Below are 17,613 nucleotides of genomic sequence, written 5' to 3' on the forward strand. Positions count from 1 at the left end.
TCGTTGCCCTTCTCTTCTTCTGTTTATTCCAAACAAACCACTGTTGCTGCTGCCAGAAACTATGCATCACTTCCTGCATGCCAGAGGATTTTTTTTTTTTTTACAGGAAAAACCTTCCATACGCCGGGTGTTTTTAACAGCAAATGTAATAGCTTTCATGAGCTGAGCCTATATGCTGAATGGCTATTGTTTTACATCAATCAGCAATACAAAGCGGCAAGTCCTAACCCTAAATTAACCTAAACTCCAACCCAAGCACTGATGTGTGAAGATGCTGATACATGGCTCTGTCTGCAGTGGTGAAAGCCATTTATACCGTAGCTCTGTGCTGGTGCGTCTGTACATAGACCCCCGAAACACTAGAAGACAGTGTCAAGTTTTTATTAATTCCGGGCTAACAGAGTACAGATAAAAATGGCAGCAATAATGTTTACACTCTCTCAATCATAGGGAGATCACTCTCGGCCTTTCCACGGGGTCTGCAACATTTGCAAAGAGGCTTCCTAATTCGGTGGTATTTTTCGGAAACACGGCCATTCATGACCGACTCCCTGCAACAGGATGCATGGGACATATCCTAGTTAGACTCTTTTACTTGACAAAATTATAAGGAAGCATCAAGTAGTTCCTTTCCTGTGTAGGATATCCCTTACATCCAGTTATTTTAATAGCAGACGGAAGCATCACTGAAAGACGAGCTTGAAATGAACCTTTATTAAATGCAAGCACATCAGACTTATTCTTGTATGGTTTTATTTAAATTTGCCAATGGTGGATTGAGTTCATTAGTTCACCCGATTAATTGTTCTTTCACTGTCTGACAGTGTAATGTGACTTGCCCGACATAGCCAGCAGTCGTCCATCCTGAAAGAACCTCACGTTAGCGTCGCCTGCTGCAAGGTGACTAATGTTACATGTATTTCTAGCAACTTAGATGAAATTATGTTTTTTAACTCTTCAAATTTCACTGACTGGCATCACTTGTTTTGTGAGAGGCTAAACTATCATTAACACCTTGCAGAATTCAATGCCGCTCATGCAGCATTTCCTTGTTAGTTTGTTTCATGTAACCTTTTGGATAAAAAAGGTGCCTAATGGGATGTCCCAAATTGCAGGTCCCAGTGATAGGAAGCTTTGTTGTGAACAGCAGAGGTGCAGTCTTGCCTACCTGCTACGTAACTACGGTGGTGTTTTGACACAGAGCTGTGAACCGACCTCAACTTTAACCCCGTAATACAAATTCTAATCCTGAACTGGCACCTTAAAGAAATGAGAAGTGGCCTAAAATGACCTCGCTGTGCAAAAATATCCTCCCTCTTGGGGTCAAAAACTCACGCTGCTTCTCAAAAGGATGTAAGCGCACACACACACACACACACACACATTTTCATCTCAATGTCATCCTCATCCTTATTGTCACCAAGCATGGCTTTGTTGCGTGCCAGCCCTCCCACCAGCGCCCTCCTCTCCCTTCCCATTCTGTCCTCCGCCTTCCCTCCCTCCCTCCCTCCCTCCCTCCCTCCCTCCATCTCTTTCTTTTTCTCTCTCTTTCTCTCTCGCCGCCTCTCTCCCTCATCCCTCCCTCCTCCTCTGTCTCTGTGCCAGTTCTCAGAGTGTCAGTGAAAAGTGCTGTTGTCAGCTGACATTTCCAATCACTCCCCCGGTCGCCCAAACTATGGACACACTTTTAACGTCTGGGGACAGAGCCGAACGAGAGCAGAATCTAAAGCAGAACACAAGGGCAATTTCTCTCTCGCTCGCTTGCTCTTGCTCACACTTGTTGTCTTGCTCTCTCTCTCTCTCTCTCTCTCTCTCTCTCTCTCTCACACACACACACACACATGCCCACTGACTCTGCCTTCTGCTTTTTCTCTTCTGTCTCACACTCACTGTCTATTTTCCTTGCTGTGTTTTCTTTCTCATGCACGCATCCGAGCTTCCTCCCTTTCTCTCTTGTCTGTTTATCCGTCAGTGTATCTCTTTATCCATTCATCCATCAATCTCCTCGTGTTTCTTTGTCGGGCCCTCTCCTAATCAGGGTTTGCATGAGGACAGGCTAGCTTTAACAGCCGCTTAAAGGAGAAGTCTCCGAAGAGGAATATAAAACACTCGTTGAGTTCACAATCTCTCATTTATCATTAAGAGCTGAGCTGAAACAGTTCAGATCTTACACTGCGACCTGCCCACCGGGCCATGGAAAGATTACAAAAACAAAACAAAAAAAAAACTCCATGCTAATGTGCTTTATTGCAGAAGACGCTCGGTTAATTGTTTGTGTACCAGGTGTTGACTGAAATGAAAGCTGTCAACTGGAATGAGCTGAAATTCATGAAGTAAATTCAGAAAGGCAGATCCCGTCCTTAAAAATCTGATTATGTTTACAGCAAAGGTCTGCAGACAACTAATGACTTCAGTAACATCTTGATCTGTTTCACTTCTCTGCAAGGTAATGCTGTGGGTAGGTGTCTGCTCTCTCTCTCTCTCTCTCTCTCTCTCTCTCTCTTTCTTTTTTCAAATGATGGATATCTCTGGGAAGGAAACTCTTGTGCGTCACGGGGGGAGGCGCCGCGATTTTTAAGTGCGCTGATTTGCTTATTTTGGAGGTGTTGTGTGATGAATCTCAAAGGCGGGAGCGGAGAGGAGTGTGGAAGTCGGATAAAGGTCTCCGCAGCACAAAACGCGGGCCTTCTTCTAATTCCAGCCTTGTTTCGTTAAATCATCCGTTTAACATAACGCACGTAGGGTTTTCCCTCCCATATGAAGCGTATCCATCAAAATAAAATGTATTAACAAGCATCCGTGTTATGTTGTAGAGCTCTGCACTGCAAAAACTCAAAATCTTACCAAGATTATTTGTCTTATTTCAAGTCAAAATGTCTTATTTCTAGTCAAAATATCTCATTACACTTAAAATAAGACATGATCAGCTCAGAAATAACTTGTCTTTAGACAATTTTCACCTGTTTCAAGTGAAAATTTGCTTGTTCCGTTAGCAGAATATGTTTTTGTTTCTAGCAAATTTTAACTTGTTTCAAGTAAATTTTCACTTGAAACAGGTGAAAATTGTCTAAAAACAAGTTATTTCTGAGCTGATCATGTCTTATTTTAAGTGTAATGAGATATTTTGACTAGAAATAAGACATTTTTACTTGAAATAAGACAAATACTCTTGGTAAGATTTTGACTTTTTGCAGTGTGTTTCTCTTTCTTGCTGCGTCGGATGTGTGATTTAAAGGTGAGGTCTTGCGGGGCGTTGAACTCGAGAGCTCCCCAAAGTGCACCAAGTGAACACACAAAGCAGGTCGCCACTATTAATTGTTGAACAGGAGTCGCCGTGCTCTTTGTTACACCAGATTTCACAGTGATTACATTGATGAGAGGAACCGAGATATAGAGAAAGCGTTGCCTGTTTTCTCTCAGGAGCGGGGATCTGGTGGCGAGTAAAAAACACTTGAAGTTGGTTTATCCACCGTTTTCGCTGCAAAATCGAGATTAAGCTGCTTTGATGAAAGCGTGTTGCAAGATGTGAGAGGATAGCGCCTTTTAAGAGGGGAAAAATGCTCCTTTTCTGAGAGTATAATGATGTTCTCTTTATATTGATTGTTGTTTGCTGAAGGTCATTTACTCATTATATTATGTATCACTACTGGATCCAGCGGTGCATTACCTTTATGGTACGCAGCACCAGAAATAAGTGCCTTGCAGCGAGTGATGCTCTGAAGTCGCTGAACTCGGCGGTGAGCTCCTCTGACAGACTGCTCTCTAAAGCGCAAGATACGTTTACATTTACTTCACTTTACGTCTGAAAAATTCACAGCGCGTTGATTTTTTTTTTTTTTTTTTTTTTTTTCATCATGGAAATTCTCCAGAAGCTCATCTTTTTCATAAGTGCTTGAAGATGTTAAAAGACATATTGGGAATGAGCGCCAGTGAAGTGCTACCGTCTCTCAATCCCTCCTATGGGCTCGTCTGTTTGAGTCGAACTGGCAGAGTGGGAGGAAAAAAATGAGGGAAATGCAAGAGACAAGACAGCTGTATCGGATCCCCAATTAGGAGATACCACACACAGAGACAAACCTGCATGTGCGTTCACACACACTCGCAGCCACACACACGCGCGCACACACACACACAGAGCCTCAGACAGAAGATGGAAATATCAGCAAACATACAGAACACGCACGCATACATAGAGTATGTATGCACTGACAGACAACCTGGAGAGAACTTGAAAGACTGCCTCGGTGCATGTGCATGTGTGTGTGTGTGTGTGTGCATGTGTGTGTTTGTGTTTGTGTGTGTGTGAATTGTGGTTCAGGAGACATCAAACGGTGAGCATCCGTAGCTGACGGCGTTCCACAAGGGAAGGAAAACACAGATCTGACGCTGCGAGGCCCCTCCGAGGGCTGTCATTAACACTTCACACACATGCACACACACACACACACACGCAGAGTGCACACACAGATCGTGTCAAGTCTGCCAAGAACGGGAGCGCTTGGTTTTCGTATTGGCATTCCCTCCTAAAATCTCGACAGTCTGGAAAACACTGTCAATTTGAGTGGTCCTAGCATTCTTTTCGTATTGCATTTTTTCGGGAGGGGTGGAGGCGCAAAAAAAAAAAAAAAAAATTGGGCACTGGCAAGGATTCGGAGGAGTTTTCAAGTGTTGAGTAGACACGTAGCTTATCCTAAAGGGATTGTCATAGTGAAAAGCTGTCAAGTGCACCTCCACCAACACCCATCCCCAACCCAGGGTGCTGTGGAGAGGCTTTCTCCTCTGCCTTCGCCTGTTTTGTGCAGCTTTGTAGTGTTTCTGTGAAGCCAAAGCAGGGAAGGAGGGAAGGAATTGGTGAGCACTTTTAAAACCCGTGATACAAAGGCAACTTTGTGGAGAAGATATAGGTTGGGTGGTGCTGCCGGATTTAGCCAGAAGCTAAACAAACAGGTGAGCAGTGAACAACAGGGAACATAAAGGTACCTCGTGTTTAATCCTGTACATCCTGAATCTGCAAATCTTGTCTTGTTTTTGATGAAACAAACAAACAAATAATAATAAAAACAAAAACTATACTTTTCATGACTCATAACAACAACAAAATCTATAATCGCTCATCTCCAGTTTGAATGTTTGGTTACAGAAGCTGGAAGTCACTTTTTCATGTTGGTTCACCTGCCGTCCCTGTGATGCATTGTTCAGCCATAAGGATGTGAAAGATGCTTCTCAGGCGAGAGGCAACACAATATGCAATTAAATCCCTTTCAAATACGCACTCAAATCCCTTTCAGGACCTTCCTCACCTACTGTTTCATCAGCTCGACGGGGAGCGCGGGAAGAAAGGAGCGCTAACCGCGAGCATCTGGCTCTCTCTGGATGTTTTAAGTATCCGAGTGGGTTTTCATGGTTGTGTCATGTGTCAGCACTGTCGGGTCAAGTGCAGGACAAGGATATTGCAACCAATTCTGGTGGAAAGAGAGAGAGAGAGAGAGAGAGAGAAAGAGAGAGAGAGAGAGAGAGAGGCTTTTTCTTGGTTCCAGCTGGGATTTGATCACAGAACATTGTGGACCTTCTCCTCCTCCTGCTCCGTCCGTTTGCCCTCCTCTTCTCTCCTCCCTCTTTTCATTTGATCCTCTCTGTATTCAGCCTCTCACTTCCACCGCCTCCCCACAATTGCAGATTATAGCAGCCGTTTGAATGAAATCGAATTTCGCCACTAAAGTTCACGGTGAAACACCTTTTAAGATGGTGCAGTGTTTGGGAGTCTGACATTTCCCCAAGGCCTCTCCGTCATCGCTCTTCTCTTCTCTTCTCTTCTCTTCTCTTCTCTTCTCTTCTCTTCTCTTCTCAGCTTTTATTTTGCTCTCTCCTCTGTTTACTCCTGTGTGCCATGATTTTTTTTTAAAGCCCAGCTCTGGATTGAAAACAAGAAGAGAACAGGTGCATTTATACATGAACATAACAAACTGATCTTACTGAAGCGCGCAGACACACACACACACACACACACACACACACACACACACACTGGGGCACAAAAAAACATCAGTGGTGTTTGTTTTTCACTTTTGACTTTTGGAGAGAACAGACAACTGTCAACATTTTTTTTTTCCTGATTCATAATATGTCATGCCAGGTCATATTATACCTCTCTCTCTCTCTCTCTCTCTCTCTCTCTCTCTCTCTCTCTCTCTCTCTCTCTCTCTCTCTCTCTCTCTCACACACACACACACACACATAGACAGTCTGGAAGTGTTTCACTTTCCTGCAGGGAACAATCTGCCAAAAAATATGATTGTGAATGAAGCCTTTGTCATGCACACATTGGAACCCACACACACACACACATGCAGGGAAATGCAAGTACACATAAATGTAAGCGTGCATGCAGAAATGACACAGGTGTAAATGCATGCACACACACTCACACTCACACTCACACACAGACACACACATACACAGAAGGTTTGAATCACTCTGAGGCAGAAGTCAACAAAGAGTTTGGTATTGCCAGATGGTGTGTGTAATGTGTGATTACTGCTTTGGTGTTTTTGATCTGTGTTGTTGTGTTGTGTGCGTGTATGTGTGTGTGTGTGTGTGTGTGTCTGCTTGATTAGTACTGCCGTGTTTTCCATGTCTGGAACCTTTGGACTGCTCCCTAACCCGCAGGCCAAGGACCTTGTTTACCACCAACCATAACTTAGTAAAAACACCAGGATAAACAGCGCATTTTGTTTCAAACTGTCTGTGTCAGTGACTTTTGTAAATAGCCCTAAAAATATCTTGAATCGCTGGAAAAATGTCTGGGAATTAAGGATCGTTTGAAAGCTTGATTTTTTTTTTTTACTCTCACAAAAAAAAAAAAAAGATATCGTAGTGAGACTTGATTTTCCTCGCTCCCAATTTTGAGATCATAAGCCGCTCAGCTGTCATGTTACGTGTGATAGCAGACTTTTAAAGCCTTTTTTCTGTCTTTATTTCTAAAGTCCCTTGTCCCAGCGGAGTTTGATGTGAGCCTGTCAGGCGAGCGCGTCTCTATTCTGCTCTCCTCACAGACAGAAACAGTCGGCTGACAGAGACTCTCCTGATGGTGACAACTAAATGATCTCTTCTTTATTAAACACCTCTTTCTATCGCTCCATCGCTCCCTGACTGCCTCCCTCCCTATTTGCCTCCAATGTCTCTTTTTATCTTTTGACTGACTGCTCTCTCTCTTTCTTTGTCTGTTTCTCATTTCTCTTTTTTTTTTTTTTTTTTTGACTCCTCTCTCAGCCTCCCTCTCTCCCGTCGTCTTTTCAACCCTTGGCTTCATAACCCTCCCGCGCCGTGTCTTCCCCGCTTCTTTCCATCAGTTCGCTCTGCCTCCCACTTCTCCCGCAAATTCCCCCTTTTCCCCTTTCAGGAGTAATATTCCTCCGTCCTCCAGTCGGCCAGCCAGTCAGTGTGTTTGATAGCCAGTCAGTTAACCAGTCAGTCAGCCAAAAGCAGTGGACATGAACACAAAAACAATTACAGACTAGCGGTGCTGTGTCGAATTAACAGCTTAAAATGAGATGTTATTTATTGTCAACAGTGAATATCTTTGAAACTTGAAAGGCCATGTTACAAAAAAAAAAAAAAAAAAAAAAAAGAGGCAGGAAATCAGTCAATGCAACCACTCCCCAGTCTTTTTTTTTTTTTTTTTTCCAAATAAAGTTGCTTTTTATGTCAATAACTATTTATCACAACCACATGATTTTTTTTTTTTTTTTTTTATGGAAAACATTTTCAGCTTTTGGAAACTCTTGTTCATATTGTCCCTAGATGCTGCTGACTAATAATCCGAAAGAAAGGAGAGAAAAGTGAAAGAGAAAAGGAGGAGAGTACCTGGTGCTCCCAGCTGAACAAAGTGAAACAGAATTATGTTTTAAAAAAAAAAAAAAAAAAAAAAAAAAAGGGAGAAATTGAGGGATGTAATACCAGTGGAAGGAGGTTGTGGATGCTCCAAACAAGCAAAAAACAATAATAGTGTTCATTGTGGACCAAAGTGAAAAGCCTGCTCCACACACCTGGCCCTCATCGTGCTCTGATGAAGACCAGGTGCGGCGAACATGTTGGCCGTTAGTTCGTCATCAATAAAAGAATCAAGCCTATTATTTTTTACTTGTTTGGAGTTCCTGGAACATTCTTTTGCGATCGCAGCCAACTAAATTATATGCTCTGAGCCTCCTGGCTTGCCGTACCAGTGTGTTTTGTCTGCTCTGTCCGTCAGCCAGCCAGTCAGTCATGCAGGCAGCCAGTCTGTTTGATAGTCACTCAGTGAGCCAGTCAGTCAGCCCATCAGCCGGTCGAACTGTTTGACAGTCACTCAGTCAGTCGGCCTGCCAGCTGTTCAGTCAGTAACTCAACCAGTCAGTCAGTCACTGTGCAGTTAAAACATTAATTAAACAGTCTCATCCACAGTGCCAAGCAGTGATCCAAGCTGTTCTGCCTGATCACATCACTCACCTCCCTCTCTCTCTCTCCTCTCTCTCTCTCTCCCTCCGCTCTCATAGTCTGGACTGACAGACTGACAGAGCAGGCTGATAAGAAACTTTATTAACTTGTTTCTGAGAACAGAGAGCTGGAGAAGGGAGGTGGCATGGAGAGAAAATAAAGGAGAGAAGACCAAAATAAGAAGTAAGAAAGAGACTGAGGTAGTGGATCGGACGGAGAGAACAGACAGAGAGGGCCGTGGAGCTCGTCTGCCTCCTTCCGAGACCCTCTTAACGGGGTTGGATACCATACAGATGTCTGCTTATTATCATCATTTATGAGAGACAGTCACCGTCTGCAGTGTGGAGCCTGCAGTTGGAATTGGAAACAGATAAGGCTAGAGCAGATAGATAGAAGGATTGATGGAAAAATGAGTAGAGGCAAGTGTTGCGCTGGTATCTCTGTTGGACTCCCTAAGCAGCTACATTCAATTTTGGGATTTTTTTTTTTTTTTTTTTTTTTTATCTTCTGAGATTAAAACATTTTGAAGCATTCTTTAAAGGCATTATCTGAAATGATTTGCTCGGAAAGGTTTGATTCCCCAAATTAGAAACCGCTTTGGCTCACTAAAATGCAGAAAATCTCTTTACAGACCCCGTGAGATGACAACATTGCTCTAAGTTTGGAGCATGTCGGGAATAGAGGAAGTGATTTGAACTAATTATAATGTTTTATTATTACAGATATGGGAAGATCGTGTCAACAAAGGCCATCCTGGACAAGAACACCAATCAGTGCAAAGGTGAGTAAACAGCTATTTACCCAGTATGGTTTAGGGAGGCCGGACGAGCGTGGGTGAAATTCGGGACAGGCGGGATGGAGGTGGGTGTGGCCTCCAGTACGTTACATTCAGTTCTGGTGCCTGCAGGGATGTTTCTGCTGGATGTTCTGGATGCTGGATGGTCATCAGGTCCTGCATCACCACAATGTGTAGTTTATCAATATGTGGCAGTACTGTACACATTTAAAAAAAAAACTACAATAATTCACGTAGGCTACAGACATAACAGTGTGAGTATGTGGGCAACAACAAAATAATGTCTCACAACCATCAATATTTAGTGTTATTAGGCTAACTAATCAAAACTCAGGTTTAGTCTAATTTTCCGGACAAACAGGGCTGGATTTGGGATTTGGGATTTGGGATTTGGGACGACTGCTCGTAATTTGGTACTGTCCTGATTTTTTTGGGATGTCTGGTCACCCTGTGGTTCCTGTTCTCTCCTGGCCAGCACTGTACCAAGTAAAAATAAGCTTTAAAATTATCGGACGGTTGGCTCTGTTGCACCATTTTGCATCCCTAATTCAAATGTGCTCCAAGGAGAAAAGTACCTTCCCCCAAAAAATGACCATACACACTGCTACAGCAAATAGAAACACATTATTTCAACTTGCCTGATCCACCAGTGTGTGGCTTTACACAGTGCACCTGCTCGCCATTGATTTGTGTGCCCAGCCATGTGGTCTGGCTGTGTCTGTTTTTATACACGACACAACAGTACTGGTAGCCATGACGACACGCCGTCCCTCAGTCTGTCTGGAGGATGTGCCGCCGTCTTGGCTTTGTTTGGCTTTGCTGTTTATTGATGATGACTTCAGGATTGCACCCTAATGATACTTACACTCGAGCATGAGCGGCTTTTGAAAACTGGATCTTGCATTTGAGTCATGGGCAAATAAGACTAGAGAATCCGGCGCGGCACTCACAATGTGTTTCAAGTAAAATTTGCGGTGAATGAGGCTCGCTCGAGTGTTTTTTGATGAGGGACTGCTTGATTGTTGGAGTGGTCTGAGCAAAGCATTAATCAATATGATTGTAGTCGTCGGCTTTTGAAGAGGCACAGAGGAACATGTGTTCAGCGTGATTGGTGCTCATCTGTCAGAGCTGCACTCGAAGGTATACTGATAGCAATACCAAGGCCCTGAAATCAAAATATTAGCTCCAACAAGTGAAAATATTGAGGGGAAAAAAAGAGATGGCAGAGATGTTCATGCGGAATTAGAGAAATTTAACATTTAATTTAACAAACATCTGGCCTGAGAAGTTAGAAGCAAATGGTGCTTTGAATACATAATTGTGTAATTACCTGCCATGATGTTATAATGTCCACACTAAACTCCACGGAAACACCACTGAAAAGTGTTTTAGTTCACTGATTATTATCTTGAATCTTTTTAATTGCACATTTATAGACTTTTTACTATCTTCAACATTCCAATACCTGCTTTGACATCGCATAATCAAACATGGCTTTGAGCTTTTGAAAGGATATGGAAATGTCTGCCCTGAAATCATTACAGCATAGCCAAAGGGAAGGCATATTCTATAAACCCAGTGATAATTATCAGTTATTTTTCCATTTTCTCGACTCATTAAATTTTTTCATTTGGGTGACTTGAAATAGAGTTTTAAAAACCTGCTTTAGAGTAGTCGCGGTGATCCAATTCAGGATTGTTGAGTGTGACAGTTACGGGTGTGTGCCTGTAGATTCTTTTGGGTAAGACACAAAAAGAAAAAAAAAAATGTCTCAGTGACTTTGAGATCACGTCACATTGGATGTGAAAAAAATAAAAATAAAAACTCAGGTCATTTATATCCCCACGAATAAACTATTGAACTATTGATCAGCCTCAAAACGCATGTTGAATGTAGCTTTTATTGTTCTTGCTGTTAGTGATGATATCTAAAGCTTCATCCGCTGAATATGAAATGAATATGATATGGAGAAACAGTGTCCTTTTCCCGAGAAAAATAAACATGGCTGAGGGAGTGTGATGCAATAGCTGGGCTCACCAGGTCAACAAATGTTTTGCAGAATCAACTGGACGGTAATCAAACATGCCACAGGGGGTCAAAGACGCTTACACACCTGACTGGGCGAGTTGCTGACTACCTGAGACAGTGTGCCGTTGTGAGAACAGCAATCTGTCCATCACTTTCTGTTCACAGTGAAGGAGCTCTGCACCACTCCCTGTATAATCATGGTATCCTCTTGCAAAGTAACCAATATGGATTAGCTAAAAAAGGTGAGCGGAAAAGGTGAATGCAGAGGAGCGGGTGGGGATGACAGACTGTAGCGGCACCTGTGGGTGACAGAGAGAGAGAGAGAATAGAGAAATGAATAGAGAAGAATGAACGTGGCTGCAGAGATGTTTATGTGAGTGAGGCTGTGGGCACATTGATCCATCAGTAAACGGATAGAAAATTGACTGAGAGTCTGTCTGCGAATGGATGTTCCCCACTGAAAAAGCGTTAAAAACAGACACTGATAAACAGACATGATGGAGCGGTGTACCCGCAGCGTAACACACACACTGTGGGACTGAGAGTCGAGGATCTCCACATCCTGCAAAAGCCATCGATAGGGGCAACCTTGGCGTCAGATCTGCCACTGCACTCTTGATGTAGTGCGCGCTCGGTCTGTGTGAATATTAAACATCGCCGAGACGGTATCAAAATGCGAACCCACGCTCGCAGCTATAAATTTATGTTTATTATTTAATGCACAGAACGCCGCAGCTGCAGCGGCGGCGGCAGCAGCATAGGCAGTTTTTATGGGCCTTGGCCCTCGTCAGCGATTTCACTGCTGATGATGTCGGCTTCATACATCTCTTAGCCAGTTGTTAACTCACAATGAAGCAGTTTCATTATCAGCCGGCCATTAGAACGCCTTACAACCGGATAAGTGTTGGTTTGATTGCAGAGGCATTCAGCGAGGACAAGATAAGTGCTTAGCGTGACTAAGAGAGTACGAGTTGGCACAGAGGGTTCTCGAGGAGAGGGAGGGATGGATGGGAGGAGGAAAGGGGAGGTGAAGCGGGGGGGGGGGTGCGGCGGCGGCGGGGGGGTAAAAATAACCTGGGGCTGACAGAAGAGGAAGGGAACCCTTTGAAACTGATTATTTAGAAGACAGCCTTCTCTTTTCAGGAAGAATTCACAGGGAGGGAGGGAGACAGAGATTGCAACCATGAGAGCGATAAAGACAAAGAGAAAGGTAAATAAATATAGTCAGCTTCCTCCCAGTCTGCAGGGAAGGGTTAGGCTCAGTTTACACATCACTGTTGCCACGTGAAGACCTCATAACTCCTGATTTGCGTGTTTTCACTTCAGCGAAGGGGTCACGTGGTCCTCTGTGGGTTGAGCACCTTTTTTTTTTTTTTTTTTTGTCCTTGGATTTTATAAAAACCCTTTCAAGCCTCAAAAAAAATGTCACAAGGCTTGAAATGAGTGTGTTTCGCTGCTCCTGACAAGTTGACATTGTGGAGGTAAGACACAGCGAGGACCAGAGATTTCACTGGGCAGCAGCAAAGCGCCTAAATCAAACAAAATTACTTCAGCAAAATAAATTTATGGTGTGCTTAGGCTAATAAAACCAATCCCCCAAGAGTTACAGTACTCTGTGATTAATTATCGTTTTGGCAAACAAAGAAGAGAAAACTTTAGCTGTGTTCTCCACCAAAAAGAATGTAAAGAGCGGGGTTTTGCAGCGCGCTCGTTGTAAAAGCCCGCTGACAGTTTTCTAGTTAGCAGTGTGGAAGCTCTGGGGGAGGGAGAGGGCACAGAGGACAGGATGGAGGAAGGAGCGCAGAGGAAACCACTTTAGATTGTAAAGGATTTCCATTTCCCAAAGACAAGCACCCTCCCTCTCACTGTCTCCCTCTCTCCCTTCTGTTCCCCGCCTCCCTCCCTCTCCCATGGCATTCTCTCTCTCTCACACGCACGCACCCTCTCTCTCTCTCCCCCTCTGCACTCGGTTGGCCCATTCTAATGACCCAGGGCCGGGAACTCTGGGAGCTCAGGAGATTAGATGGGAACAAGGAATGTGAGTGCATGTGTACGTGCATTTGTATGTGTGTGCCTCTGGGTGAGTGTGTGTGACAGTTTGAGTCTGTGAGCCTGTGTGCACAGAGCGCGCAGGCGTGTGTATGCGTGTGTGTATGTGTGTATTCACGTGAGTGTGTGTGTGTGTGTATTTGGTGATAAAATGGATTTTTTTTTTCACTTACAGCTGGAATATTTGTCAGGCCTGACTGAGCAAGATGAATTTTCATCTCTGTGTCATCATAAGGCCACAGATGGGAGGGACGGGGCAGAAATGAGAAGGATTATATAATTTGGAGATATTATTATCATTCTTCTGGTCTCTGGAAATGTTCCTTATCATTGTGCCCAGAGGAGCGATCACTCCGATCCACATGGAATAAGCGGGAGAGTTTTCACTGAATGAAAGATGTTTGACTTTAGCTCACAGTTTTATGTGAAACTCTGCAAAGTGAGCACACTCAAGGAAACTAAGAGGTGTGTTAGGCAGCAGGCAGGTAGGCCTGAGCAGTGATGCAATAGAATTTATTGCATTGTTTTTCAGTGGAATCATATTGTTATGACACTGATTTGGAGATATTGGGAACCACAATTCTGGCATGCAGCATTATGAGGAATACTGTATGAAAATTTTTGAATTTTGATTGAATTAAAGGCTACTGTAGCAGTCAGTCTGACATGAATTGCTGGTTAAACACAGTTATCATTAATAACATTAGTTAAGGTTTTGTTTCGTGTAAGCCAAATAGAGCCAGTGTGTGTTACATTACAGTTTCAGGAGATTATTACATTATTGGGTGCTACAGTCCATAAAAAGTAGGCCTTTCATGATGATGATTTCAACCAGCCCCGTCAGCAGGATTGTAATGAATATGGGGGACTGTCCGTCGTTTTGGAAAGCCCAGGTTTGATCCTCTGTGCCAGCAAGCAGCAAGCACCCGACTAGCGACAGTGTCCTTCAGCAAGGCACTGAATCCCAGCCGGCTCCAGGGCTGCTGCTCTGTAGCTCAGTCTGACCTCTTACCTCCACATGGAGGGAGGCAAATAGATTTTCTCAAAACACAAATTTCTCCTTGAGCAGTGAATGGAGAATTTAAAAAAAAATGTCACCGTCCTTCCAAGGTGATGTTCCACTACGCCAAAGCCGTCAGAAATCCACTGTCTTGTGCTGTACGCTCCTAGAATGGTGTCTGGTGACTCGGGATAGGCGCGACATCTTTTTCTGGCACAGCTGACAACGCGTATCTGCTTTGGGAACGGAAAATACACACCAATCCCCGAACGTCTTTGAGATGTAAGAACCAAAAATGTGCAGGGCACAGCCAAAACTATGTGCCAGCAAGTTGACAGTCCTCCTCAATATGTTATTTTGAGAACATGTGCAAGACTCCTGAGACATGGAAGCAGTTTTCTGGCACAGAGCTATGAAGGACACGTTTGATAAGAGCCCACAATGTTGGTCTGAAAGTCACTGCAAAGGGAGGAGGAGGTCTCTTTTTTTAAAAAAGATTATTTTTTGGGCCTTTCTGCTTTATTAGACAGCCACAGTGAGAGAGACGGGGCAGGGCTTAGCTGTAACATGATGACACCAGAGATTCTCTCGCATTCAGAGGAGCTAATGGTTCTGTCCTGTATCATCGGGACACCGTGTGACTTCTTATTTTCTCACTAATTACACGGACTATCCGCGGTTACACAAACACTGAAGTGTAAGCCAGTGTGATGAGCCATTGAGATATGAAAAATATGGAAATTTTTTTAAAAAATCTTGCTGGAATGAAATTAGATCTTCTTGCCAAGCTACTGATAAATATTGTGTGTTTGTGAAACATTGCACTCACAATTCTCAGTTCATACAAATATTTTGGTGTGTCTCTAATTGGATAGAGAGAGTAAAAAGAAAACGCTTGTGTATGTGTGCGTATGCATATGTGTACGTGTTGTCTCTGTATATCTGTGCCTCGTCTATATGTGTGTGTGTGTGTGTTACAGTTGCCAGCGTGTGCACATTTTTTATGCCTACTACAAGAGGACATCGCCTGCGTGTTTGTGTGTGTTTGCATTATCCTACTTTGGCTAAATTATGGGTTTCTCATTAGCAAGAGCATAAATATTTGTGTGTGCAGCACAGATCTTGCTGTGAAAGCAGCCCCGCTGCCTTTGAACAATGAAAAATCATCTGCTTATGAGCAAAACAGAGCGTGCCTCCAAATCCTGGAAAAAGACAGAGACAAGAGCAGATGTCGTTGGAAATGGAGAGAGATGTGAGAGGGGGGAGAGAAGGAGCTGGAGAGGTGTATTCATTCATTCTTAACATATTTACATTTAGGATTGTAATTAGTGAGGCTCTTGAAATGTGGATCATCTAATTGTCTTAACACTCAGAACTACAGCTGGAGTGTCAAAGCTGCTGTGCTTTCCAAACTTCTCTCTCTCTCTGGCTGTGTGTGTGTGTGTGTGTGTGTGTGTGTGTGTGTATCTTTTTATTAGTCTCTCTCATCTACACACACTGTCAATATTGTTCTCACACAAACTCTTTTTCTCTTTCTTTCTCACTTCAGTCCATATGCATGCACACAAACTCTCACCCACACTGCATTCTGCCTTCTGTTCTCTCTCTCCTTCTCTCTTTCTCTCCCTCTCTCCCTCGCACGCTCTCTCTCTCTCCCTCTCTCCATCGCACGCTCTCTCTCCTTCTCTCATCTCTTTCCAGCCCCACCCAATCGACCCAGTTAAACATAAACAGGGCGTAATTTTTAAAGCACAGATTGATCTGTGTGCATTCGGACTTTTTGTCCTAACACTTCCTGTTGGGCTCAGGCTAGAAGCCCAGAGCGTCAACAGTTTGACAGACGCACTACACACACACACGCACACACACACACACACACACACACACACACACACACACACACACACCATATACCAATCACATTGCCTGGGCCTCAATTCTCTTTGCATCCATAGTTTCTCCAAACAAGAATCTTAATCACAGTATTTGCCAAGCGCATTACATTTTTCCAGATGTCACTGGCACTGAGACATACAGTATCAGCCACTTCTATAGTAACACCATATATCACCTTATCACTATAGCACAGGGGCAAAACGATTTCACGTGCGGTGCAAGGGGACAGTGACGGCAGTAGATTACGCACATTATTCTATAAATATCCGTCCAGTGCTCATTCATTATACAAACAGAATACAGTATGGGCGCAGCGCTTGAGGATAAATGGTGAATGTCCAGTAGTGTTGTAGACCAGTGTACCATGACGAAGTGAATGAACAAAGTTAGGATCATTACGGAGTGTGGACATAAATCCATAAAAAAAAAAAGCTCAAGAGCTCTCGGATAATAAACAAGACAGCAAGAGTTAGTGTTATGACAGCGATTGTGTTGATGTTCTGTGCTAAAACACAGTTAATGGGGGAACTAGCTCTCACTGAATGTGTGACCTGACTCAGTTTTGACAGATTTATTGAGTTAATGTGGCGTTTTACAAACAGTAGCCTTGGAGTTTCAACCAAAATGTTAAAGTTGCCTTTCGCTCTGCAGTCTGCATGAATATTCAGAGCAACATTTGCGTCAGTGAAACGTTCATTTATTTATGTCGTCGCCGGTTTTTCAGGTGATGCAGAGTGGTTGTGTACTATAAATCACTGTATATGGTAGGCTGTATAGACTATGTGTGTTTATACTGTACACATTCAGGTCCACTCCGCTCTGCCCCCACTATTGGAGCCACTTGTCCGTGCAGTGACATATTAATTAATTGGTAAATGGACTGCGTTTCTGTGGTGCTTTTCCAGTCTACTGACCCCTCAAAGTGCTTTACAGTGTTTGCCTCACATTCACACTCACTCACACACTGATGGCAAGGTGCCAAGCTGCCCATCAGGAGCAGTTGGGGGTTCAGCGTCTTGCTCAAGGACACTTGGACACGCTCTCTGGAGGAGCCGGGGATCCAATCACAAACAACTGCTCGGCCTCCTGAGCCACTCCACCCCATCATTTAAGCACTAATAATAATAATAATAATGATAAAGCACTACTACTAATAATAATAATGAAGTACATTGGCGCGCCACATGGCTCACATGCTTTCACTTTTGATGGTATTAGGCAATTTATATGTTGTACACTGTAAAACATGATTAGTAGACTTTACTTAAAAAAGGAAAAAAGGAAAGGTGTTGCCTTAAAAAGTTGAGTAAAGAAATTCTATTCATGAAGTGATATGAACCATGAAGTTTAAAACAGAGTTAACTTGGCTATT

At 43.4% G+C, this 17,613-nt stretch overlaps 1 protein-coding gene across 2 annotated transcripts in view; it reads left to right on the forward strand.

Annotated features, from left to right (window-relative positions):
- The window catches only part of LOC115373884 (RNA-binding motif, single-stranded-interacting protein 3), a 143,794-nt gene that overhangs the window by 39,996 nt on the left and 86,185 nt on the right, over nucleotides 1–17,613 (forward strand). For both annotated transcript variants that reach the window (XM_030072508.1, XM_030072509.1), the window contains exon 3: nucleotides 9,195–9,253. In XM_030072508.1, coding sequence (XP_029928368.1) covers nucleotides 9,195–9,253 — 59 coding nt within the window. The remainder of the gene's footprint in view (nucleotides 1–9,194; nucleotides 9,254–17,613) is intronic.

Source organism: Myripristis murdjan, chromosome 16, assembly GCF_902150065.1.
Source record: "Myripristis murdjan chromosome 16, fMyrMur1.1, whole genome shotgun sequence".
NCBI classification, from domain to species: domain Eukaryota; kingdom Metazoa; phylum Chordata; class Actinopteri; order Holocentriformes; family Holocentridae; genus Myripristis; species Myripristis murdjan.